Source organism: Amblyraja radiata, chromosome 7 (genome assembly GCF_010909765.2).
Source record: "Amblyraja radiata isolate CabotCenter1 chromosome 7, sAmbRad1.1.pri, whole genome shotgun sequence".
Lineage (NCBI taxonomy): Eukaryota > Metazoa > Chordata > Chondrichthyes > Rajiformes > Rajidae > Amblyraja > Amblyraja radiata.
Window position 1 is genome coordinate 9289993 of NC_045962.1, and position 26075 is coordinate 9316067.

Here is a 26075-nt window from a genome sequence, read left to right on the forward strand (position 1 = left end):
GCCAGCCTCCACAGCCACAAACAAGTTTCAATCGTGTCCTCTGTTCTCATCCATCAACACTTCATTATTCATCTACCAATGCAGGAATTCCCAACATAACAGCAGGAATAAGTAGGTGGAAGAAAACCTATTAATACAGTGGCTACGATGCAAGGAAACACATTGGAAGTGACATGTCCAGGACGTGGTGTGGGGGCTTCAATAGATTCGCTCAACGTATACGCAGGGAAGTGCAGATGCTGGAACCTCGATAAAAAACACAGAGTGCTGGAGGAACGCAGTGGGTCAGGGAGCATCTGTGGCGGGAATGTGAATGATGGGCCTCAATCCAAAACGTTGCCTGTCCATTCCCTTCACTGATGCTGCCCTGCCCATTGAGTTCTTACAGCACTTTGTATTTTATTCACCTAATGTATGTTACTTCAAGATACTCAGGGAGGAAGCAAAATTGAAAAGAAAGCCTCTCATATATGAGGAATAATCTAACAAATTATCAGAAGAGTTTTCCAATTCTATTGTTACTATCCCTGCAGATTTTCATTTTATTACACTAATGAAGATTCTTAATAACTTAGAGCAGCTGTGTTTTTCTTTGCAGCTGACTGAAATGAAATGAGCAGCGGAACTAGAGGGAAGGGAGACGATGGCAAGACGAGTCTGGGACTTTATTCCTTGGAGCGCAGGAGGATGAGGGGGTAGATCTTATAGAGGTGTACAAAATCATGAGAGGAATAGATCGGGTAGATGCACAGAGTCTCTTGCCCAGAGTAGGTGAATCGAGGACCAGAGGACATAAGTTTAAGGTGAGGGGGAAAAGATTTAATAGGAATCTGAGGGGTAACTTTTTCACACAGTGGGTGTATGGATCGAGCTGCCAGAGGAGGTCATTGAGGCTGGGACTATCCCAACGTTTAAGAAACAGATAGACAGGTACATGGACAGGAGAGGTTTGGAGGGAGACGGACCAAGTGCAGACAGATGGGACGAGTGTAGATGGGGCATGTTGGCCAGTGTGGCCAAGTTAGGCCGAAGGGCCTGTTTCCACACTGTATCACTCTGTGACTGTGCATGAAAAGCAAAGATTTTTGGAAAGGAAGGGCAGAAGAAAGTGATGGCAGTTGACAACACAAAAAATGACTTCTGGGGATAGGGGAAGACAGCTGTGATACAATCTAGATTCTCCCATTGTCTTTGCAGGGAGATGGGGAAGATTAGTAAACAATTGGAAGTCCTCCAGTGCATGTGGAACTAATGAAATATACGTGGACACAAGGAACTGCTGATGCTGGTTTACAGAGAAAGACACAAAGTGCTCCAACTCCAACTAAAATCTGAACTATGAACTGCCTTTATTGCACAAGGTTGCTTTGGCATTTGCTTTGGGTTTTTTTGCACATTTCTTGAACTCTTTCCAGATGTGTTTACTACATTATCTATTGAGTACTGTGTTTACGAACCTGTTGTGCTCATGCAAGTGAGGATTTTGTTGTTGCATTTGGGTGCATGTGGCAATAAAACACTCTTGCCTCTCTGGTAGAGAGAGAATTCTTCACAGAAATGAGAAGAATTCAACTATGTTTTGGTGCTGTGGAGGAGCATATTAGCAGACGTACATACGCACAGAGCTGCAAAGGCATTCAGAGAAGATGCTTTTATGTTGAGTGGGTGTCATTTGTCTCCACACTCACGCGATGGGGCTCCTTAATAAACAAGCTTAATGTCTGTTCACCCAGGATTTTGTGGCCTTCATTAGTTGCTGGCAGCCATTTATCTGCCGCTAAAATGAAAAGGCATCCCCGTTGTCTGACAGGCCTCAATTGGAGCACAGTAGGAAATAAGGTAATTAGTTTGTGGAGCTGTTCAAGCACTGCCCTCCCAGAGTGCTCTATAACAATGTCAAATGGCCAGTAAATGTGACATGCATACAGTGGCTTTTTCTGTAGACAAAAAGATGCCAGTAAATGTTACCCCTCATATTCCGATTAAATCTTTTCCCCTTCACCTTGAACCTATGTCCTCTGGTCCTCGATACCCCTACTCTGGGCAAGAGACTCTGTGCATCTACCCGATCTATTCCTCTCATGATGTTATACACTGCTCATGTGACAAGAAATGGGAGTTTAGAGTTTAGATTTTTTCGAGATGTAGCGCGGAAACTCCGAGTCCCCACCGACCAACAATCACCCCGTAAACCAGCACCATCCTGTACACCATGGACAATTTATCATTTTACAGAAGCGAATTAATCTAAAACATGCACATCTTTGGAATGTGGGAGGAAACCAGAGCACCTGGAGAAAACCCACAGGGCCATGTGGGGGGAACGTACAAACTCCGTACCCGTAGTCAGGATCGAACCTGTGTCTCTGGCTCTATAAGGCAACAACTCTTCCGCTAGGCCATTGTGCGCCTCCGAGTTGAAAAAATATGTACTTCTGTTTATTTATTTACATTCTTTTCCCATAAATTTCAAGAGAGAATGTTATTCCATATCTCAATGATAGGGATTTGTCCATTTTGCACGGGAGAACTTACATTCCTCAAAATGCTGCAATGGGCAGGGTACTCTGTAACTACAAGTCACATAGCCTCCTGAACACCAAGCATTAAGGCAAAAAATATATTCCTCAAAAAACATTCTAGAAAGTTAAATAAACAAAGAAGTGGTGTTGAGGCCAAAGATGAATGATTTGGTTTCCTAACTACATTACAAAGCAAATCAGAGAACATTAGCCAGCCAGGAAACATGCCAGCAAGGAAATTGATGGGATTGGAACAATCCCCTGCATTAGATTCCATCTGGTTGAAGTTGCAATGCATTGAAGTGAATGGAAAATCAACTTGGACAGCGTACAAAATGGGCAGCTTATCTTCTTCCTCTCAGGCTAGGTTAAAATGACCTTATTTGATCATATCATTCAGTAGTGAGTGTCAATTATCCTTCCTCCAGGGCTTAGCTTCATTCTGTTCCTTGCTATGAGCCCACCTTTTCCCTGACTCTCAGTCTGAAGAAGGGTCTCAACCCGAAACGTCACCTATTACCTTTCTCCAGAGATGCTGTGTGACCCGCTGAGTTACTCCAGCTTTTTGTGTCGGTCTTCTCGATCTTATCAGGAGATACTATCGTCACTTCCACCTCACTTCATTGTTTAAATCCTGCATGGCCTCAACTCACCTTATTTCTTCAGACAGTGAGTTCCTGAAATTGTACATCCCTGAAATGCTGGCTTCGTCACACACTCCCACCCAGCTCACTCCCTCTTCTCACCTCTCCAAGGGGGAAGGGGGAGTAGGGAACAAGAAGGCATAGGGTATCCTATATGATGGTATCGAATATTGAACAAACAATGCGATTCTCAATGTCGTTTCTCCTTTTTAGATCATGTAATTAGGTACATTTTACCTTCCTTTGTGATGGCCTTCCTTACCTTAAATGCATTATCATCATAGGCAACCATAAGTTCTAGGAGCCATTCGGCCTATCAAGTCTACTCCGCCATTCAATCATGGCTGATCTATCTTTCCCTCTCAACCCCCATCCTTATGATGGGTGGCTGGTGATGGGGAATTGGTGAGGGATGGCTGGTGATAAATAGCTAGTGAGAGATGGGTGGTGAGAAATGAGTGGTTAGAGGTGGGTGGTGAGACGGGTGGTTAGAGATCCAGCTGGTGCGGAAGGGCTAATGTTCATATGTTGGATTGCCATCAAGCATTCTTGCTCGCCCAGTGCACCAAGGATATTAGTTCAGCCGTTAATAGGCCCTGTGTGCAATGTGCACATCCATTGGTTAAGATTTGTGGGCGCAGTTAACAACAGGGAGGAACTCCCTCCCTCTCACTCTTTCTCCACCCCCTCCACTGGTCTCTCTCCCTCTCCCCTCTCCCTCCCCGTCCCCTCCATCCCTCTCTGTCTCCGTCTTCCTCTCTCTCTCCCTCTCTCTCCCTCCCTCTCCCTCCCTCTCTCTCCCTCTCCTTCTCTCTCTCTCTCCCTCTCCCTCTCCCCCTCCCTCTTTCTCTCCCTTTCCGTTTCCCTCTCTCTCTCCCTCTCCCCGTTCCCCCTCTCCCTCCCTCTCTCTCTCCCTCTCCGTCTCCCTCTCTCTTCTCCCTCTCCCCCTCCTCCTCTCCCTCCCTCTCTCTCTCTCCCTCTCCATCTCCCTATCTCCCCCTCTCTCTCTCCCTCCTTCTCTCCCTCCCTCCCCCTCTCCCTCTCTCTCTCCCTCCCCCTCTCTCCCTCCCTGCCCCTCTCCCTCTCTCTCTTCCTAATCCTCTCTTTCTCTCTCTCTCCCCCTCTCCATGTAAGAACAGAATACCTGCGATCTGGTCCTGATGTAACGCACTTGCACAATCCTGCCAGTGGATGGCACTGACGAGAATAATTCAGACCTTACTCTCAATTCCATTTTGTCATAGAGACGGAAACAGGCCCTTCAGCCCATCTCGTCCATGCCGACCAAGATGCCCCATCTAAGCTAGTGTCATTTATCCATCCCTGGTCCATATTCTTCTGAACCTTTCGTATCCATGTACCTGTCCAAATGTCTTTTAAATGTTGATCTTGTACCTGCCTCAACTACCTCCCCCGGCTGCTCATCCATACACCCACCACCCTCTGTGTGTAAAAGACGCCCCTCAGTTTCCTATTAAATCTTCCACGTGCCACGTTAAAACAATGCTCTCTAGTTGTGATTCCCCAATACTGGTAAAAAGACCAGAAGTGTGTTCACCCTATCTATTCCTCTCATGATTTTATGAACCTCTGTAAGATCACCCCTTGGCCTCCTGCACTCCAAGGAATAGAGTCCTAACCTGTTCGATCTCTCCCTGTAGCTCAGGCCCTTGAGTCCTGGCAACATCCTGGTAAATATTCTCTGCACCCTTTCCAGCTTAATGCATAAAAATATACCAAGTATGGCCTCACCAACTGTAACATAATGTCCCAATGTCTATACTCAGTTTCCGTAGGAAAGAACTGCAGAAGCTGGTTTAAATCGAAGGTGGACACAAAATGCTGGAGTAAGTCAGCGGGACAGCCAGCATGTCTGGAGAGGGGGAATGGGTGACGTTTCTGGTCTGAAGAAGGGTCTCGACCCGAGAGCTCACCCATTCCTTCTCTCCAGAGATGCTACCTGTCCCGCTGAGTTACTCCAGCTTTTTGTGTCTTTCTTCGGTTTAAACCAGCATCTGCAGTTCCTTCCTACACACTACTGTACAGGTGATCGTTGATCGGCGTGGACCTGGTGGCCTGTTTCCACACCGAATCTCTCCAAACTAAAGGAAAGAGGTAAAGAGCTTGGTAATGGGATGCCAAGAGAACAGCTTCTCTCAATGTCAGCAAGGCAACGGAACACGTTATTGGGTTCAGGTAGCTTGCTGGAGTACATGCCCCACTTAGTATCATGGGTGCTGAAGTGGAGAGGGTTGAGAACTTCAAATTCCGAGACGTAAATATCATCAACAACCTGCAGCACGGTGGCGCAGCGGTAGAGCTGCTGCCGTACAGCACCAGCGACCCGGGTTCAATCCTGACTATGGGCGCTCGTCCGTACAGAGTTTGTACGTTCTCCCCGTGATCTGCGTGGGTTTTCTCCGCGATCTCCAGATTCCTCTCAAACTCCAAAGACATGCAGGTTTGCAGATTGTAAATTGTAAATTGGCCCCAGTGTGCGTAGGATAGTGTCAATGTGCGTGGATTGTTGGACGGCGCGCTGAATCTCTGAACTAAACTAAACTAAACTAAACCTGTTTTGGACCAACCACATTGAAGCAATGGCCAAAAATGCACTTCCACAGAGGAGGAAGGAAATTTGTCCTCCAATTATGCACCACAGAAAGCATCCTCATAGAATACATCACAGCGAGGTTTGGCAACAGCTCTGCCCAAGACTGCAGGAAATTGCAGAGAATTGTGGATGTAGCCATCACACAGATCAGACCTCCACCATTGACTCCATCTACACTTCATGCTGCCTTGGGAAAAGCCGTCAACATAATCAACCTGTGGTAGACAAAAATGCTGGAGAAACTCAGCGGGTGCGGCAGCATCTATGGAGCGAAGGAGATAGGAAACGTTTCGGGCCGAAACCCTTCTTCAGACTGATGCAGGGTGGGGGGGGTGGGAAGAAGAAAGGAAGAGGAGGAGCCAGAGGGCTGAGGGAGAGCTGAGAAGGGGAGGAGACAGCAAGGGCTACCGGAAATTGGAGAAGTCAATGTTCATACCGCTAGGCTGCAGACTGCTCAAGCGGAATATGAGGTGCTGCTCCTCCAGTTTCCGGTGGTGCTCACTCTGGCCATGGAGGAGGCCCAGGACAGAAAGGTCGGATTCGGAATGGGAGGGGGAGTTGAAGTGCTGAGCCACCGGGAGATCAGGTTGGTTAATGCAGACCGAGCGGAAGTGTTCGGCGAAATGATCGCTTGGTCTCACCGATGTAGATCAGCTGACATCTAGAGCAGTGGATGCAATAGATGAGGTTGGAGCAGCACCTCATATTCCGCTTGGGCAGTCTGCACCCCAGCGGCCTGAACATTGACTTCTCCAATTTCCGGTAGCCCTTGCTGTCTCCTCCCTTTCTCAGCTCTCCCTCAGCCCTCTGTCTTCTCCTCTTCCTTTCTTCTCCCCCCCCCCCCCCCCCCCCCCCCCGCCACCCTGCGTCAGTCTTAAGAAGGGTTTTGGCCCGAAATGTTGCTAATTTCCTTCGCTCCATAGATGCTGCCGCACCCGCTGAGTTTCTCCAGCATTTTTGTCTACCTTCGATTTTCCAGCATCTGCAATTCCTTCTTCAACATAATCAACCTATTCTCGCTGGAATTTACATGGATGAGGAATGGGACTTAATTGAAACTTACCAAATATTGAAACGCCTGGAAAGAGTAAATGTGGAGAGGACGTTTCCACTAGTGGAAGAGTCTAGGACCAAAGGCCATAGCCTCAGAATAAAAGGACGTACCTTTAGAAAGGAAATGAGAAGTATTTATTTCGTCAGAGGGTAGTGAAAGCTGTGGAGGAAAGGTCAATGAATATTTTTAAGGTGGAGATAGATAGATTTTTGATTAGTACAGGTGTCAGGGGTTATGGGTAAAAGGCAGGAGAATTGGGTTGAGAGGGAAAGACAGATCAGCCATGACTGAATGGCGGAGTAGACCTGTTGGGCCGAATGGCCTGTCTGCTCCTAGAACTTATGAAGAACAACTCCCACCCCAGTCATTCCTCCTTCTCTCTGGTCCCATTGGGCAGAAGATACAAAAACTTGAAAGCACATACCACCAGATTCAGAAATGGTTTCTTCCCCCTGTTGATATCGGGGTACTGATCATCCCATGAGCTAGGATGTAGTCTCATTCTTCCAACCTACCTCGTTACGGACCTTGGAATTTTTCTCCACCACTGTAACACTGTAACTCTATATACTGCACAGATATTTTTCTATTTACACTACCTGTTGTACTTGTGACTTGTTTGTGCTCATGTATCGTGTGATCTGATTCATTTGGAATCTCTCAAGCCACAGCCTCAACATTGTGAAAGGCTGGTAAAAAACTTGGATAGAGTGGATGTGGAGAGGACGTTTCCACTAGTGGGAGTTTCTAGGAGCAGAGGCCATAGCCTCAGAATTAAAGAACGTTCCTTGAGGATGGAGATGAGGAGAAATGTCTTTAGTTAGAGGGTGGTGAATCTGTAGAATTCCTTGCCACAGAAGGCTGTGGAGGCCATGTCAATGGATATTTTTTAAGGCAGAGATCGATAGATTCTTGATTAGTATGGGGTTATACCACATTAATTGCCAGAAGATCTATTTTATTTAAATGGAAAGACTCTAACCCTCCGACCACACTCCATTGGTACTCTGAACCGATATCATGTTTAAATTTAGAAAAAATCAGGAGTGACATTGTTGAACCCTTGGTTAAATTTGATAAGACTTGGGGAAGTTTTATTCAACATTTTCACACAACATAAATTGTCCCCTCTCCAACCGTTATAAAAATTATTTCACCTTTATACGGTGGAACGGACTTGATGACAAACGGACTTAAATTGTTGAAATTCTTTGTAGCCCAGATTCTGTTTTGCTTTTATTTTTCTAGCTTAGGGCGGTTTTGTTTTTTCCTTTTTCTCTTTTTTTTTCTTTTTTTCCTTTTTGTCTTTTTGTTTTTTTTATATATATATATAAGTTTTCTTTTAAACATTTAACTATATTTACATAGAGACCAGAAGGTCTATATTCAATGTGTATTTTGACACTGGACTCATATTTAGGTTATACCTGTTATTAATGTAATCCTGATCCCTATGTATCAATATCATTGTTATGTTTATCATTATTCTTTTTGTTTTGTTTTTTGTTTTTGGAAAAAAAGCTAATAAAAAGATTTAAAAAGAAAGAAAGTACGGGGTTATGTGGAGAAGGCAGGAGAATAGGGTTAGGAGGAAGAGAGAGATCAGCCATGATTGAATGACAGAGCAGACTTGATGGACCGAATTGTCTAATTCTGCTCCTATCAGTTATTTACCCTCATAGCCTCTGTATACACCGTGAGGAGCAGTCAGCTCAGGCACTCACGGGTGCGTGTTAAACCATTCACGCCTCTCCTCCTCTCTGCTACTCATTCACTGCCCAAATTATATATTAAAATGTTATATTCCATAAGACATCCTGGGCATTGCCAAAGGTAATTTATGTGTAAACAAATACTTGGCTGATGTACTCAGTTTACAATTTGCTTACATTACATTTTCCTTAACCTTTAACCAATACCTGGTCAACCAAGCAAACCTCTGTAGACAAGTTAAGTACTTTTGAAAAGGAGCAAGGTTTAAAGTAATTACTCGATTGTTCCATATCTCTCATTCTCCTGCAGAACCATCCATGCAGATGCTTCCTGACCTATTCAGTTACTCCAGCACTTTGTGTTTTTCTGCACGTTTCCAGCATCTCCTATTCCTTGTGTCTACCTTTAATGGCCATGGATTGGAGCCAGATTTTGTTTTCAGAGGGAAAGTGAAGCAAAACTCTCCACGTGTGTGTGTGTGTGTGTGTGTGTGTGTGTGTGTGTGTGTGTGTGTGTGTGTGTGTGTGTGTGTGTGTGTGTGTGTGTGTGTGTGTGTGTGTGTGTGTGTGTGTGTGTGTGTGTGTGTGTGTGTGTGTGTGCGCCTGTGTGTGTGTGCGTGCGTGTGTGCAGAACTCAGGAAACACAGCACAGCAGAGCCACCAGCAGTCTGCTCCACTGCCAGTCCATACACCACATAATATAGAAACATAGAAAATAGGTGCATAGAAAATTCGGCCCTTCGAGCCAGCACCACCATTCAACATGATAAAGGCCGATCATCCAAAATCAGTAGCTGTTCCTGCTTCCCCCCCCAAAGCCCTTGATGCCGTTAGCCCGAAGAGCTATATCTAACTCTCTCTAGAAAACATCCAGCGAATTGGCCTCCTGTGGCAGAGAATTCCACGGATTCACAACTCTCTGGGTGAAAAGCTTTTTCCACATCTCAGTCCTAAATGGCCTACCCCTTATTCTTAATGTTGTGACCCCTGGTTTTGGACTCTCCCAACATCGGGAACATTTTTATTGCATCTAGCCTGTCCAATCCATTAAGAATTTTATATGTTTCTATAAGATTCCCTCTCATCCTTCTAAATTCCAGTGAATATAAGCCCAGTCGATCCATTCTTTCATCGTATGTCAGTTTCGCCATCCCAGGAATTAACCTGGTGAACCTACGCGGCACTCGCTCAATAGCAAGAATGTCCTTCCTCAAATTAGGAGGCCAAAACTGCACACAAGATTCCAGGTGGGGTCTCACCAGGGCCCTGTACAACTGCAGAAGGAGCTCGTTGCTCCGAAACTCCATTCCTCCATTCCGTTACGTCTCCATTCCTGCCATCATCCTGGCACCAGGGCTGTATATGGACCGTGTTTAAGAACCACTGCTCTCGATCACAAAGCACTCTTTGGGTGATGAGCATTTGACAACACTGGACCGCCACTCGCTGGAGTTTAGAAAAATGAGGAGGGACCTCATTGAAACGTACCGAATAGTGAAAGGCTTGGATAGAGTGGATGTGGAGAGGATGTTTCCACTAGTGGGAGAGTCTAGGACTAGGGGTCATGACCTCAGAATTAAAGGACATTCCTTTAGGAAGGAGATGAGGAGGAATTTCTTTAGTCAGATGGTGGTGAATCTGTAGAATTATTTGCCACAGAAGGCTGTGGAGGCCAAGTCAATGGATATTTTTAAGGCAGAGATAGATAGATTCTTAATTAGTATGGGTGTTAGGGGTTTTAGGGAGAAGGCAGGAGAATGGGGTTAGGAGGGAAAGATAGATCAGCCATGATTGAATGGTGGAGTAGACTTGATGGGCTGAATGGCCTAATTCTGCTCCTATCACATGACCTTATGACCATATAGCCTCTGTTAGCATCTTCCAAACACACAACCTCTACCATCTACAAGAGTAATGCCGGAATGTTACAGCAAATCCTCATCTGCCTGCTTCCCTCCTGGCCACACATCCTGACAGGAAAAATATTCCCGCTCATCCATCATCCCTGGGAAATGTCCATGAGTTTCACACCTAACAGCACCACAGCAGTACCTTGACCATATTGACAGCAACCAATCCAGAATGCCACTCCCCACCACAACATTTACAAGATAGACACAAAATGCTGGAGTAACTCAGCGGGAGAGCCAGCATCTCTGGAGAGAAGGAACAAGTGAAGTTTTGGCTCGAGACCCTTTTTCAGATCATCTGAAGAAGGATCTCGGCCCGAAATGCCACCCATTCCTTCTCTCCAGAGATGCTACCTGTCCCGCTGAGTTACGCCAGCTTTGTGTGTCTATCTTCGGTTTAAACCAGCATCTGCAGTCCCTTCCTACACACCACATTTCCAAGGACAAGCAGAGGTGGTCACAATACCCATGAATGAATAATAAAAAACTCAGCAGGACATACCTGTAATGAACAATGCACTCTAGTAGAGGACAAATATAATTTTCCAAACACATTTTAAACACGGATGAGACCAAAATATCATTGTTAATGTTGTTTATCTGCTGCATTGCCCCTTGTTCTGTCTCCATGTTATTTACAATCATAAAATGATTCCATGTTTTTTTCTTATCCCAAAAATAGACATAAAGTGCTGGAGTAACTCAGCAGGTCAGGCAGCATCTCTGGAGAACATGGATGGGTGAAGTTTCACAGAGTGCTGGAGTAACTCAGCGGGTCAGGCAGCATCTCTGGAGAACATGGATAGGTGAAGTTTCACAGAGTGCTGGAGTAACTCAGCGGGTCAGGCAGCATCTCTGGAGAACATGGATGGGTGACGTTTCACAGAGTGCTGGAGTAACTCAGCGGGTCAGGCAGCGTCTCTGGAGAACATGCATAGGTGACGTTTCACAGAGTGCTGGAGTAACTCAGCGGGTCAGACAGCATCTCTGGAGAACATGGATAGGTGACGTTTCACAGAGTGCTGGAGTAACTCAGCGGGTCAGGCAGCATCTCTGGAGAACATGGATAGGTGACGTTTCAGGTCGGGACCCGTCTTCAGACTGAGGAAGGGCCCCGACCCAAAATGTCACCTCTCCCTCCAGTCAACAACAAGGTCCTGACCTGAAACGTCACCTCTCCATGTTCTCCAGAGATGCTGCTGGCCCGCTGAGTTACTCCAGCACTCTGTGTCCTTTTTTTTTGTAAACCAGCATCTGCAGTTCTTTGTTTCTACACTTTTTCTTATCCCGTTGTGAATCCATGGTGGCTAATCAGAGAGAAACTTCAGCACACTGAGAAACCAGAACCTTCTGTAAAAGCCAAAGAGTAAGGTTGGTTGATACCATTGGCAATAAATGTTAAACAGGTGTGATAACGCCCTTTGCCAAAAATGGACAAACTCCCCTTTGCAACGATTACCCGTAACACTCTCATCAAATCTGACTGCCACACAGTAAATATCATTGTGTTTCCAATTCTCACCAAACAATGGAAGTGCCCTCAAAGTTTAGGAAATGTATTAACGGTGGAAATATATAAAAACTGGAACACAAACACTAAAAAACTTCCAACTATTACTTACACTTAACTGGACTCGTCTTGACAAAAAACTCTAGATCCACAAATCAACTGAAAGCAAATTGCTAAATTTAGTGATACAGCGTGGAAACCAGCCCTTCAACCCACCGAGTCCGTATCGACCAACAATCATCCCTTACACTAGCAAGTGCTATCCTACAGATTGGGACAATTTACAGAAGCCAATTAACCCACAAAACTGTATGTCTTTGGAGTGTAGGAGGAAACCAGAGCGCCTGGGGAAAACTCTTGTGGTCGCAGGGAGAACTTACATAGAAACATAGAAAATAGGTGCAGGGGTAGGCCATTCAGCCCTTCGAGCCATTCAATATGATCATGGTTGATCATCCAACTCAGTATCCTGTACCTGCCTTCTCTCCATACCCCCTGATCCCTTTAGCCACAAGGGCCACATCTAACTCCCTCTTAAATATAGCCATTGAACTGGCCTCAACTACCTACTGTGGCAGAGAGTTCCACAGATTCACCACTCTCTGTGTAAAAAATGATTTTCTCATCTCGGTCCTAAAAGACTTATCCTTAAACTGTGACCCCTTGTTCTGGACTTCCCCAACATCGGGAATAATCTTCCTGCCTGTCCAACCCCTTAAGAATTTTGTAAGTTTCTATAAGATCCCCCCCTCAATCTTCTAAATTCTAGCGAGTACAAGCCGAGTCTATACAGCCTTTCTTCATATGAAAGTCCTGCCATCCCAGGAATCAGTCTGGTGAACCTTCTCTGTATGGCAAGAGTATCTTTCCTCAGATTAGGAGACCAAAACTGTACACAATACTCCAGGTGTGGTCTCACCAAGACCCTGTACAACTGCAGTAGAACCTCCCTGCTCTTATACTCAAATGGCACTCAAAACTTACAAACTTTGTATAGACAGAACCCGCAGTCAGGATCGAACCGGAGTCTCTGGCGTTGTGAGGAAGCAACTCTACTGCTGTGCCACCGTGCTGGCCAAATGTGTAAATGCAACACAAGCATCTCCCAAACAGTGACCAGTGAGCGCTTTAGTTGTGCACCACAAATCTACAGACAAAACGTAAAGAAAGGCTCATACAGAGATGTAGCGCAGAAAGAGACCCTTCCGCCCACAATGCCCATGTCAGCCACCCAGAGGAAACTCACTGGAAGAATGTGCCAACTCCACCCAGGCAGTACCTGAGGTCAAGGTCGAACCACGGTCTTGAAATGTTGTGTTGCAACACCTCTGTGCCTCCCATACTTTAGCCTGTAATGTGTCCATTACTCCAATAATTGTTTAATGTATTCCACCTTTGCTCTCAGGTCCTCTGTAGCTTTTTTGAGTTTTGAGATTTTCGATGATCACAGAGTTTCTCACCACCGAGCGTGAGAAATTTGTGATCAGCGTGAGAACGTGAGAATTTGGCCAAATGCATGATTCTCACGCTCAATGCGTGAGAGTTGGCAGCCCTGTTATTTGTTTAAAAGATTAGATAATCAATCAATGTCAGGGGGTGACGCCTGTATGGTCGTGAGTAGTCGCCCAAAGAGTCGTACCTTTTTCTGGTCGCCGCTGGATTTTCAACATTTTGAAAATGTTGGGAGACCTGCTGCGACTATGATGGGTGCCGGCAGTCGCCGAAAAAATCGCGTAAGTGGGACAAGCCCTTTAGCGTTGGAAGGAACTACAGATGCTGTTTTATACCGAAGATAGACACAAAGTGCTGGATTAACTCAGCGGGCCAGGCAGCATCTCTGGAGAACATGGATAGGTGACGTTTCGGATTTGACCCAAAATGTCATCTATTCTTTTTCTCCAGAGATGCTGCCCGTCCCACTGAGTTACTCCGGCACTTTGTGTCTAGCATTGGTTGTAAACATTATTAGTAATAAATTGGAAGTTGGAGGATTTTTGTTAATTTAATTTCAAAGTTTCCAATCGCTGGTTGAAAGACCACAAGACATAGGAGCAGATTTAGGCCATTCAGCTCATCGAGTCTACTCCGCCATTCAGTCATGGCTAATCTTTTTTCCCCTCTCAACCCCATTCACCTTCTCCCCATAACCTTTAATTCCCTTCCTAATCAAGAACCTATCAATCTCTGCCTTAAAAATTCCCAAAGTCTTGGTCTCCACAGCAAGACCTTCATGTCGTATTTTCATGCGAATTTGTGCAGATAGCAGAAATCTGAAATCAAACAGAAAATGCAGGAAATGCCAACGGTTCGGCAAACATATGTGTAGGGAATGTACAGACGCAGTCTGCTATGGGGAATTCCAGAGTTTCTCCCTAGCTCCATGGGGTAATTTCCATGGGGAATTTCCATTAAAGTGTTTTTATTTACTAGTAAATAATTGCAGAGTAATTATACTTAGTAATTTGAACAATCAACGGTATCATGTTAAAAAAGCTACATGGCTTAGAATGTTACACATGTGAGTGTCATAATGGTAATGCCGTACTTCAGTCAGCTGAGTTAGGATCTCCGTAGACAAGCTATCTGTCCCATTCATCTACTCCACACTGACTGCACTTTCTGTTTTCCGTGTTCTTATATGTTCCCAAACCCTGTCGGCCAATTGTGCCATGTCTAAAGAAGGGCCCTGACCCGAAACATCACCTGTCCACTCCCTCCATAGATGCTGCCTGACCCGCTCAGTTCCTCCAGCACCTTGTTGCGTAAGTAAGTAAGTGCGTAAGTAAGTAAGTGCGTAAGTAAATAAGTGCGTAAGTAAGTGCGTAAGTAAGTGCGTAAGTAAGTGCGTAAGTGCGTAACTAAGTAAGTAAGTAAGTAAGTAAGTAAGTAAGTAAGTAAGTAAGTAAGTAAGTAAGTAAGTAAGTAAGTAAGTAAGTATGTAAGTTTATTGGCCAAGTATTCACATACAAGGAATTTGCCTTGGTGCTCCGCCCACAAGTAACAACATGACATACAGTGACAGTTACAAATGACTCAGAAAACACTAAACATTAATAATAATAAAACATTAGTGATAAAACACCATTGATCAAGCATGTGAACCAACAAAATACCAGATCAAAGGGATGCTACAGATTTTTGGCTGTTGAGTAGAGCAACTACTCGTGGATAAAAACAGTTTTTATGTCTGGCTGTGGCAGCTTTGACAGTCCGGAGTCACCTTCCAGAGGGAAGTGATTCAAAGAGTGAGGCCAGGGTGAGAGGGGTCAGAGATGATCTTGCCCGCTCGCTTCCTGGCCCTTGCAGTCAAGGTTCCAGCATCTTCTGTGGCTGGAGTTGCTCTTCCCTCTATCCATAATCCACTTGCTTTATTTTCACAGCAAAGCCAGAAGATTTTGCTCCTATTCCCCCAACATCGGGAACATGTTTCCTGCCTCTAGTGTGTCCAAACCCTTAATAATCTTATATGTTTCAATAAGATCTCCTCTCATCCTTCTAAATTCCAGCGTATACAAGCCCAGCTGCTCCATTCTCTCAGCATATGACAATCCCGCCATCCCGGGAAATAACCTTGTGAACCTATGCTGCACTCACTCAATAGCAAGAATGTCCTTCCTCAAATTTGGAGACCAAAACTACACACAATACTCCAGGTGTGGTCTCACTAGGGCCCTGTACAACTGCAGAAGGACCTCTTTGCTCCTATACTCAATTGATAGGGTAGGAGAGAGGTCAGGGGATGGAAACACATCAAGGAAGAGGGCAACTGGATGTGACAGACATGAAGAGAGACCCAAGGAAGAACGAAGACTGCTGTAGATTCCTTGGAGAAATGTGATAAAAAATCCCTCATCGCCATCAACGACTCTCATCTCCAAACCACCTCTTCTACTCTCACATCTCAGTGTCTTCCCACAGGTTGCATCAAATTTTACCACCATCACATCTTCACTTCGACCATGTTATCAACTTCCATCAGTACAAGTTCCCCATCATCACTCGTGCTCCTCATTCAAACCTCTGCCTCTCCCATTTTTCCCCGAATCCCATAAATATGCTTGTCAGTAAGTTGGTTGGCGGCTGTAAATTGTCCTATTCCAATTCAGGCCCGCAGCCGCCTCAACGCCATACGCACCGCCTCGACGGGCATACACAGCGTCTCGACGTCAGACGCAGCGTCTTGATGCCGTACGTCACGTGCGAACTTCCCGCAGACTTCGCTCGAACTTCACGTCACTCACTCGACCCCGCACGGCCCCCGCTTCCGGTTTGATCGAGCTCGCCGCATGCAGTCGCATGCTGGTGGGACCGGCCCTGTAAGGGGATCACTCGACCTCCGCGCGACCCCCACGCGGCCCCCACTTCCAGCTTGGTCGCGCTTGCCGCATGCAGTCGCATGCTCGAGGGACAGGCCCTTGATGGTTAGCATGGGGCTGTTGGGCCAAAGGGCCTGTTTCCTTAGATAGCCATAACATGCTGGAGTAACTCAGCGGGACAGGCAGCATCTCTGGAGAGAAGGAATGGGTGACGTTTTGGGTCGAGACCCTTCTTCAGACTGACGTTAGGGGGGGAGGGAGATAGATAGATAATGAAGTGTGAAGGTGTGGAAAAAGGGCAAAGGGAATGGAGATCAAGGAACATGTAGAATAGATCATTGTTAGCTGGGAGAAGGCAACAACAAAGCAAACAGAGATAAAATGTAGCTGGAGACAGTAAGACTGGTCGGAGAACTGGGAAGGGGAGGAGATGAGAGAGGGAAAGCAAGGGTTACTTGAAGTTAGAGAAATCAATGTTCATATTGTTGGGGTGTGCTGCCCAAACGAAACATGAGCTGCTGTTCCTCCAATTTGCGCTGGGCCTCACTCTGACAATGGAGGAGGCCCAGGACAGAAAGGTCAGTGTGGGAATGGGAGGGGGAGTTAAAGTGTCCAGCAACCGGGAGGTCAGGTAGGTGCAGGCAGACTGAGCGGAGATGTTCATGCTGGATGACTCTATGTGCAAATTTTCCCCTTTTTTTATTGATTAATCACCTTCACTTTGAACATTGATGCATTCCTATCCTCATCACTGCTCATTCCTACAGCTGCTGTTCGCCACTGACCCAACCAAATCTGGGTGGATCTACCATGCAAACCTTTGTAAGAAATATACTAAAAGTAGATTAAGAAACTAAAGAGGTTAAGATACAATGAAATAAAGACAGAAAATGTGGAACAAGAGTTTTGTTGAAGATGGACACAAAGAGCTGGAGTAACTCAGCGGGACTGGCAGCATCTCTGGAGAGAAGGAAGGGGTGACGTTTCGTGTCGAGACACGTCTTTACTTTAAACTGAAACATTCCCTCTGTCTCTCTTTCTACGGATGCTGCCTCATCTGCTCACTGCTCTCTTCCCTTCATGGTTACATTTCAGATTTATGATGCCTACACTTAGAGTCATAAAGCATGGAGGCAGGATGGAGAAGAGAGCCTTCACACCGTACGGCTTGATCATTCTAGCCCAATGACACCATGTCCTTATTGAAGAATTCCTGTTCAAGGGGTAACTTATTCACACAAAGGGTGGCGAGTGCATAGGACGAGCTGCCTGAAGAGGTGGTTGAGGCAGGGACTATCTCAACGTTTAAGAAACAGTTAGGCAGGTACATGGATAGGACAGGTTTGGAGGGATATGAACCAAAGGGTAGTAGGTGGGACTAGTGTAGCTGGGCCAGTGTGGCCAGTGTGGGCAAAGACCTTTCCAAATAAAGCTCTACTCTGACTGGCCCACTTGGTGATTTTCTGACTGATGTATCAGGTCACCGAAAATGTTGCAGCGTGATGCAGCGTGCCGCGGCGGTGACACGGCGTGATGACATTTGACATGCGGTGTTTTTTCAAGTGTCGCAACATTTTTTTTGTCACCGCTGGATTTTGAAACGATCAAAATCTTTTGGCGACACTGATATGACGCCGGCAGTCGCTGAAAAAAATCGGCAAGTGGGACAGGCCCTTTATACTTCAAGGTTCCCAGCACGACACAAGCTGATATTGGAGGAAATCTTGGGGTTCCATCCCCAGAATGATAAGAGACGGGTTGAAAGTCAGAAATGGTTGTGTCTGACCTCCATGTCCCTCTCCGCTGCCTCAGCCTTCCCCAAGACTTGGAAATGTCAGACGCATTTAATACCAGGAAATGGATCATATGTCAGGGCTTGCTCTGGTGGTGGTGTTTGATGTCGACAGTCGGACATCAGCTGGCAGCTTTGTAGATCTTCCCCCCTCCTGCTCCGTATGATCATTGAGCCCCAAACCTCCTGATGGTTGCCCGGCAGTGATCCAGAGCTTCCCGGTGATCCCAGTGAGCTTTTCCATTCTCTCTTCCAGCACAAGGACCGGTTACAATGGTGGCAGGGTGGAGGTAGGGAGCAGATGGAGAACTGGTTTGGCACACTAATGTGCTGGGAATTTGAAGAGCTAAATTCAACCGGGGAAATCCCCTTTCCCTCTCCCAGCACTGGTGCCAGCTTCCTAGAAAAGAGTAAAACACTTGGAAAGTTCCAAGCTCCCCAGACTGCACCCAAACATCAGGACCTTGACTGGAGAACTGCCAACGTGAACAGGTACATGGATAGGACAAGTGTGGAGGGTTATGGACCAAGCGCAGATAGTGGGACTAGTGTAGCTGGGACATTGTTGTACAGTGTGGGCGAGTTGGGCTGAAGGGCCTGTTTCCACACTGTATGAATCTATGACTCTGGAGAGAAATCTGGACCGAATGCTGACAATCACTAGGGTGAAGATAGACTCAAAATGCTGGAGTAACTCAGCAGGACAGGCAGCATCTTTGGACAACATGGACGTTTTGGGTCAGGAAAACGAAGTTCGCAGCTCTGTAAAAGCTCGGATCACACGTTCCCCATCCAACACTGTTCCCAGCATTAAGCCATCCAGGGATCTGTGGATCCTGTCGGGATACTCCTGGGGGCAGAATCGGGGTTGGATTCATGGGAGGTGGTCTTGGAGTGGAGGATGCTCTTCAAACTGCGGAGTATCTTAGACAATACAGCTCACCCCCTCCATGACACACTGGTCAACCTGAGGTAGGCACAAAATGCTGGAGTAACTCAGCAGGCCAGGCAGCATCTCTGGAGAGAAGGAATGGGTGACGTTTTGGGTCAAGACCCTTCTTCAGACCTGAGATGTACCTTCAGCAACAGACTGGTTGCATCAAGTTGCAGTACAGAAAGCCACAGGAGATCCTTTTCCCTTATGGCTATCAAACTGTACACCAACTCCCCCTTCCGACGTGGGATAGATTGAGACTGAGGAAGGACTTGTGCAGGAAGGAACTGCAGATGCTGGTTTACGCCGAAGATAGACACAAAATGCTAGAGTAACTCAGCGGGACAGGCAGCTTCTCTGGAGAGAAGGAATGGGTGATGTTCTGGGTCGAGAACTTCTTTAGAGAGTCTTTAGATGAATTTTGAACCAAATCGTCACCCATTCCTTCCTTCCAAAGATGCTTCCTGAGCCGCTGAGTTACTCCAGCATTTTGGGTCTATCTTTGACCTACTGCACATTTTGTAATACCTCAGTACACGTGACAATAAACTAAACTAAACTGTGGATCTGTAATCATTCTTTACATTCATTCATTCGCTCCACTCTTTTAAATCTTTATGTCGACAGCAGCATTTCTTACTCTCACTAAACGTTATTCCCTTTATCCTGTACCTGTACACTGTGGACTGCTTGATTGTAATCACGTATAGGCTTTCGGCATCATCGCTTTTTATTTCAGATTCCGAGAGTTTTGGAAAATCAAAAAATTGTAGATGCTAGTAATGTAAAACACAAGATAAAACAGAGGAACCGTGGTGCACAAGTTCGCAGCTCCCTTAAAATGATGATGCAGGTGGATAAAGTAATGAAGAGGATATATAGCTTGCTTGCTTTTATTCTTCCTTCTCAATCACGTTCTCCTGCCTTCTCCCCGTAACCTTTGACGACTTATGTCTATTGATGCCAGTTCTGAACTGTATACAAAAAGTGGAATTCACTGTACCCACATACATATCTATCTATCCATCTATATAATATTAAAACTCTGTGTGTGTCTGGCTGTGTGTGTTTCTGACTTGTGGCTGCCAGCCTTTGATTCGTTGCTACGCCGACACCCGACCCACAAACGCCCTGATTTTTTTCCATTTCGATAGAGATTTCACTTTTCATTCCAAGTATCCACTCCTCATTAAATTTTGTCGTGTTTATGTACACATTTTTAATAAAATCCTTCTGCCCCCCACCCCCCCCCCCCCAACCCCCCCACCCCCACTCACTCATTTTGTCGCCTCCTGCTGGCCAGCGACCATAACGGCTGCTGGCGCCCGCATCTCGCCTCAAAGACGCCATTTAAAAACAGCCGCACTGCTGATTCCTGAGCCGCTTGAGTTGGAGGACCACCTCTCCCGTGGGGGCTACGGGTAGGGAACGGCTGCATTGGGGGAGCAGACCCAACTGCACTTGGTCTAGTATGCTATTAAAAGTCTTGACTTGTTTGTCTGTCTGTCTGTGATCTCAAGGAGCTCCTATGCCAAAATGGTACACAGTAGCGCAAAATTCTTTGCAGAATCTTACTCAGCTTTTCTAATCAAGTTTCCTTCAGATTTTATGTTATATTTCACGTTATTGATATTTCAAGGTTTAAAAAAGCCAACTAACAAGATTTTTACTGTTAAAAGCCTTGCTGCACCAGCTTTCAACAGACTTCGATACAAAGTTGCAATACAGGAACACTCTGTGCTTCCACCAACTTTTCACCTGAATGGGATATCACAGTCCTCCACCCGACTTTTGCAACAATGTTGCCATCATACAACACTTCCTCCAGCTCCTGGCAGCAGGTGCTTCAACAGGAGGGGGAGGGTGAATTGCTATTGCAATCGGCAGGCAGGAGAAGTGCAATTGGATTTTTTTTTAAGTCCAGTGCTGGGGGAGGCAGGGGAGTGCTGGAATCTTACGTTCGGCAACAGGTTGAGTTGGGGGACCACGCCTCCCGTGGGGGCTACGGGTTAGTGGTGCAATATTGCGTTGGGGAACGGGTTGCATTGGGGGACCAGGCCTCCCGTCTGACAGGGACCCAACGGGTCCCACTTGGTCTAGTGACAAATAAAGGTATTGAACCATTGACCTTCCTAAACAATCACTGGAGTGCAGGAGACTGAGGGGTGAGATTTGGCCTTTATAAAACTATGAGGTATGTAAATAGGGTAGATAGTCACAATCTTTTTCACAGGGTGGTGGAGTTTAAAATTAGAGGATAGAGATTTAAGGTGAATGGGGAAATATTTAAAGATATTTGGCGCAGGTTTTGTGCACAGAAGATGGCGGGTATATGGAACAAACTGCCAGAGAAAGTGGTTGATCATAAGATCATAGGAGCAGAATTAGGCCATTCGGCCCATCGTCTTCTCTTCTATTCAATCATGGCTGATCTATCTCCCCCTCCTAACCACATTCTCCTGCCTTCTCCCCATAACCTCCGACACCAGGTACCATACCAATAAGATGCTTGGACAGGTTCATAAACATTTTGGGTCAGGGCCCTTCTTCAGACCAATGATAGACACTAAATGCTTGAGTAACTCAGCGGGACAGGCAGCCCCTGTGGAGAGAAGGAATGGGTGACGTTTCGGGTCTAGACCCTTCTTCAGTCTCGCTCCGAAACGTCACCCATTTCTTCTCTCCAGAGATGCTGCCTGACCCGCTGAGTTACTCCAGCATTTGTGTATATCTTCGGTTTAAACCAGAATCTGCAGTTCCTTCGCACACCCTTCTTCAGACACCCTTCTTCCTGAGCCAAAACATTGAAAAAGCTGTGTAAGGAGGAACTGCATGTGATGGTTTATGGCGAGGATAGACACGATGTGCTGGAGTAACTCAGCGGATCAGGTAGCATATGTGGAGAGGAATGGATGGTATTACGGGTCGGAACCCGAAGAAGTGTTCTGATCCGAAGCTCCACCTATTCCTGTTCTCCAGAGATGCTGCCTGACCCGCTGAGTAACTCCAACATTTTGTGTCTATCACTGAAAAACGCTGATGTTTTTTTGTACATATACGTTTACGTGGCATTTATTAGCCTTAGTTGGATAAATATACATTTCTGGTCCCGTTACTTGTTTGGGTATAAGTATCAGTGTCTGTAATATGGGCTCCTCGTTTGAATAGTCTGAAAAAGGTGCAGGTTTCAAGAAGCCCAGTTGGAAGTGTGACCGCCGTCAATGTGACCGCCGTACACTGGGCTATGAAACTTAACACAGTCATGTACGTGGTGACTCCGACATCATTCAGAAAATCATTAGAGGCCAATTCACCCATCAGGCTTATGTTAGCCAGCAGATCTAGATGTAAAAAGTGCATGTGATATATGCAATACAGGACCCTATCTATTTACATGGCATAATTCCATATCATCATTAAAATGCCAAGTTTAATAACAGGACTAACTCACACAATGAAGTTTTTTTTCATCGTTTTTTCCCCCTAACATATGCTTTAAGACCTATTCATTTAAAATCCATGGGACACCAAATAATCACTCCAATTAGAGATTAGAGGCTCCTTCCTAAGCAGAAAACAAACCCTGGAACTGGTATTTTGTCAACTGGTATTTTGGAACTGGCAGTTTTGTCAACCATCCGCTGGAATCATAACGGTGGTCCGTCCGTTGAACGCAAGTTTAAGATTTAGTTACAGATTCTGCGTGTGAATACGGGGGAATAATGCGCGAGTGATTTTGGGAGAGTGTTATTCCGAGACGGCGTTTCTGCTTTCCGAGCTTGGAGCGGGGTCACCGGTTCCTCGCGTTGCTCTCTAAGGAGATTACAGTGAGAAGAGAGATTACAGTGCAGCGTTTTAAACTCCGCACAGTAATGGCAGGAGCGCTCTCCCAAGGCGCTGTTGCCGACCACTTATCACACCTCCCCTGGGCAACAAAGAGCCGGCAAGTAGTCTCACTGGAGCTCACGGCGGCTGTAGTGGGGGTAGTGGGGAGGGGGGGAGATGAGTGCTTCGGGACTGCACGGGAGAGACAAGGAAGGAATCTGAGAAAGCCGATTCAAAGCACAAGAGGAATGAGCAGATTCTGGCAGTCTGCTGGTCACATGCCCACCCGCGTTCCCCTAGCAACTCGACAACTCTCTCAAAGATCCCCTAGAAGAATTTACAATGTGCGGCCGATTGGGGCTTTGTTGCAGAGGAGGAGATGGGGAGGGGGGTCGCTTTACCCAGTCACACACCGTGGGCAGACGGAGTCAAACCTCTCAGTTGACGCATGGACCAAACTGTGGAAAGGAGAAAGTACGACATGTGCTCTCTTACTTACAGAATAGCCAGACATCCAGGAGGGGAATTGGGAGTCGCGGTGGGTAGCGGGCATTCAGACACACAGTCAGTCCCCCGTCCCCATAAACCGTTTCTATCTGAGATTACTTCGTCCCATTATCCGCTGTGTCCCAGTTAACGGGTTCGCCGTGCGGGCAGATGTCAAATCACAAGGAGATTCAATTGCGAGAGATGGGAGATTTACACCTAAAGGGGTGTAGATAATGTACCCGCTTTCTACTTGTATAGATATTTTAAAATCACTGACTAAAGTTAATACATTCGTAAGTCATCGGAGCATTCGGCCCATCAAGTCTACTCTGCCATTCAATCGTAGCTGATCTAACTCTCCCTCCCAATCCCATTCTCCTCCCTTCTCCCCATAACCCCTGACACCCTTATTAATCAAATACCTTCTTAAAACTCTTCCAAATTAAAGGAAAACATCCTTAACTGAAAGGCACAGCTTCAGTTTCCGTGCGATGTCTTCCCCCAAAAGCACGGTGAATATATGGAGTGTAAATGGCACGGATTCACATAGTCCGTGGACTTCGAGTGGACAGGATAATCTAGCAGTCTTTCCCCCCTGGGATCACAGGCAGTTGTAGCCCCCTGCATCTTACCTTTTGAGCTGCATTGTACTCGGAGCAAAGTTACCAGCAGCAAGAGCGAGGGTGTGGGGCCGCCCATGTTTAGCACTGACCCGGGTTCTCCCTCCGCCGTGGCCCCGGCTCCCTTTGTAAGACTCGACAACCTGCTTGATGTACATACAGCGCGACTGTCCTCTTTCCCCCTGATGCTAGCTGGGAAAAGGCGTGTTCGAGAGGGGGCACTCTGCGTTTGCAGGCAACCCGCTGGTTGCTGAGGGCGCTGCGGGCTGGGGCCCCGATGCAGGATATCACAGAGCTGTCTGAGCAACCGCCCAGCGTCTACGCTCCCTGCTAAACCGTTATCAGTAGCTCATGCGTGTGTGTGTATGTGTGTCAGGCGGTGGCCGCTCCGGCCGCCCGCATAACCCTTCACACTTCAGTCTAGTCTCGCCAACTCTACTCTACTCTAGTCTAGTCTGGTCTAGTCCAGTTCACTTCAATTCAGTTCAGTTTAGTTTAGTTCCATTCAATTCAATTGAGTTCATTACAGTTTAGTTCATGTTAATTTACTTCAGATTAGTTTGGTTCATGTTAGTTTAGCTCAGTTTAATTTAGTTCACTTCAGTTTCGTTTAGTTTAGTTTATTCCGTTTAGTTTACCAGTTTAGCTTAGTTTAATTCACTGACATTTACTAAAGCAACCTTCTTCAATCCGTTTTGAAATCCAAACTGGAATTCTAATTATACATTAAGAATGTTATTAAATAAAATATTCATATATTCTCCCTCTCACTCTCTGGGTATATCTCGTTTTCCAGGACATTTGCCCGGGTTTTATTTACCTGGTTTCCCCAGAGTAAATGTGATCAGTCTATTGTTTTCTGAATTCTAAGCATTTGATGGTGTTTGAGCCGGAGGTACTGTGCGGGTTTATGAAGGCTGTTTGTTGGCGTTGGTTAGTCGGCCCATTGCAATGTTGACTGGCTGCTCCCAGGGGCCGTGTGGCTTGTGTCTCCTATACCTCTCACATTGAGCTGTGTGTTGTGTGGCTTGTGTCTCCTCCTGTATGTCTGGCCATTCTGTAAGTACAAAGCGAATTTACAGAAAACTCTGCTTTAAGTGTCGAATAGGTCAGGAGGACACATTATTGGCAATAATGCTGAATACAAGATTCAACTGTCAGCTCCTCTCGCACTGCGCTGTGTGGTTTATGTATTTTTTTATTCTCCAACAATAAATGTAATAAATTATTAGAAGAAGAATATGTACAATACAAAACAATACCAACAACCCCACCACCATAGTACAAAGTAAAACTAATATTATATACCAAATATATTGAATATTAAACAACTTGGGGCTGTTGTACCTCTCGCAGTGGGGTGTGTGCTGTGTGTCTTGGATCTGCTACACCTCTCCTTGTGGTTGTGGACTGAGTGCTTGGGTCTACACTACCTCTCTCAGTGGGGTGTATGCATGTTCGACTCTGCTGTCCCTCTCTCAATGGGGCGAGTGTCTCTGCTCCACATGTGTGCTATGCATGTTCGGGTCTGATGTACATTTCCCAGTGGCGTGTGTGCTATGCATGTTCGGGTCTGATGTACAAGATACAAGATACATTTATTCGTCACGTGTGCCAGATGGCACAGTGAAATGAAATTCCCATACAGCCATACAATAAAAATAAGGGACACAATTAAGGAGGTGCTTTACAATTTAAAGCTTGAAAAACTTAGGTTCTCTCTCAAAGGCTCTACCAAGACATTCCTAGATACATGGAACCCTTTCTTGGAACTTGTTAACTCTCTCAACTTGTCCCCGGACTCGGAAGAGGACTGAGTGCTCTCCACCATTGTTCTGCTCTACTGCAGCTGATCTCCCCTTAACCCCCCCCCCCCCACCCCTCCCCACACTTATTTATTTAATTACTTACTTATTTACTGTTATTAGTGACCCCCTTTTTTTTATTATTTTTTTTTTTAGTACTTTTTGTTTCGTTTATCTTACCATATTTGTGTGGATGTGTGTGTATGTGAGTGTTGTTTGTCCCCGTTTGGTTCCGACCTGATTCGGGTGGGTTGAAGGTGGGTAAGGGTAAGGGCTTTGAGGGTCGCTTACATACTGTTGCACAATTATGCCTTGACTGTCACTGTCT

At 46.0% G+C, this 26075-nt stretch overlaps 1 protein-coding gene across 2 annotated transcripts in view; it reads right to left on the minus strand.

The window, feature by feature from the left end:
* Positions 1–24112, minus strand: part of lrp2 (LDL receptor related protein 2) — a 266845-nt gene extending 242733 nt beyond the window's left edge. For both annotated transcript variants that reach the window (XM_033023669.1, XM_033023668.1), the window contains exon 1: positions 23955–24112. In XM_033023669.1, the coding sequence (XP_032879560.1) occupies positions 23955–24021 (67 nt within the window). In that variant the 5' untranslated portion in view covers positions 24022–24112. The remainder of the gene's footprint in view (positions 1–23954) is intronic.
* Between the last annotated feature and the right edge of the window lie 1963 nt (positions 24113–26075).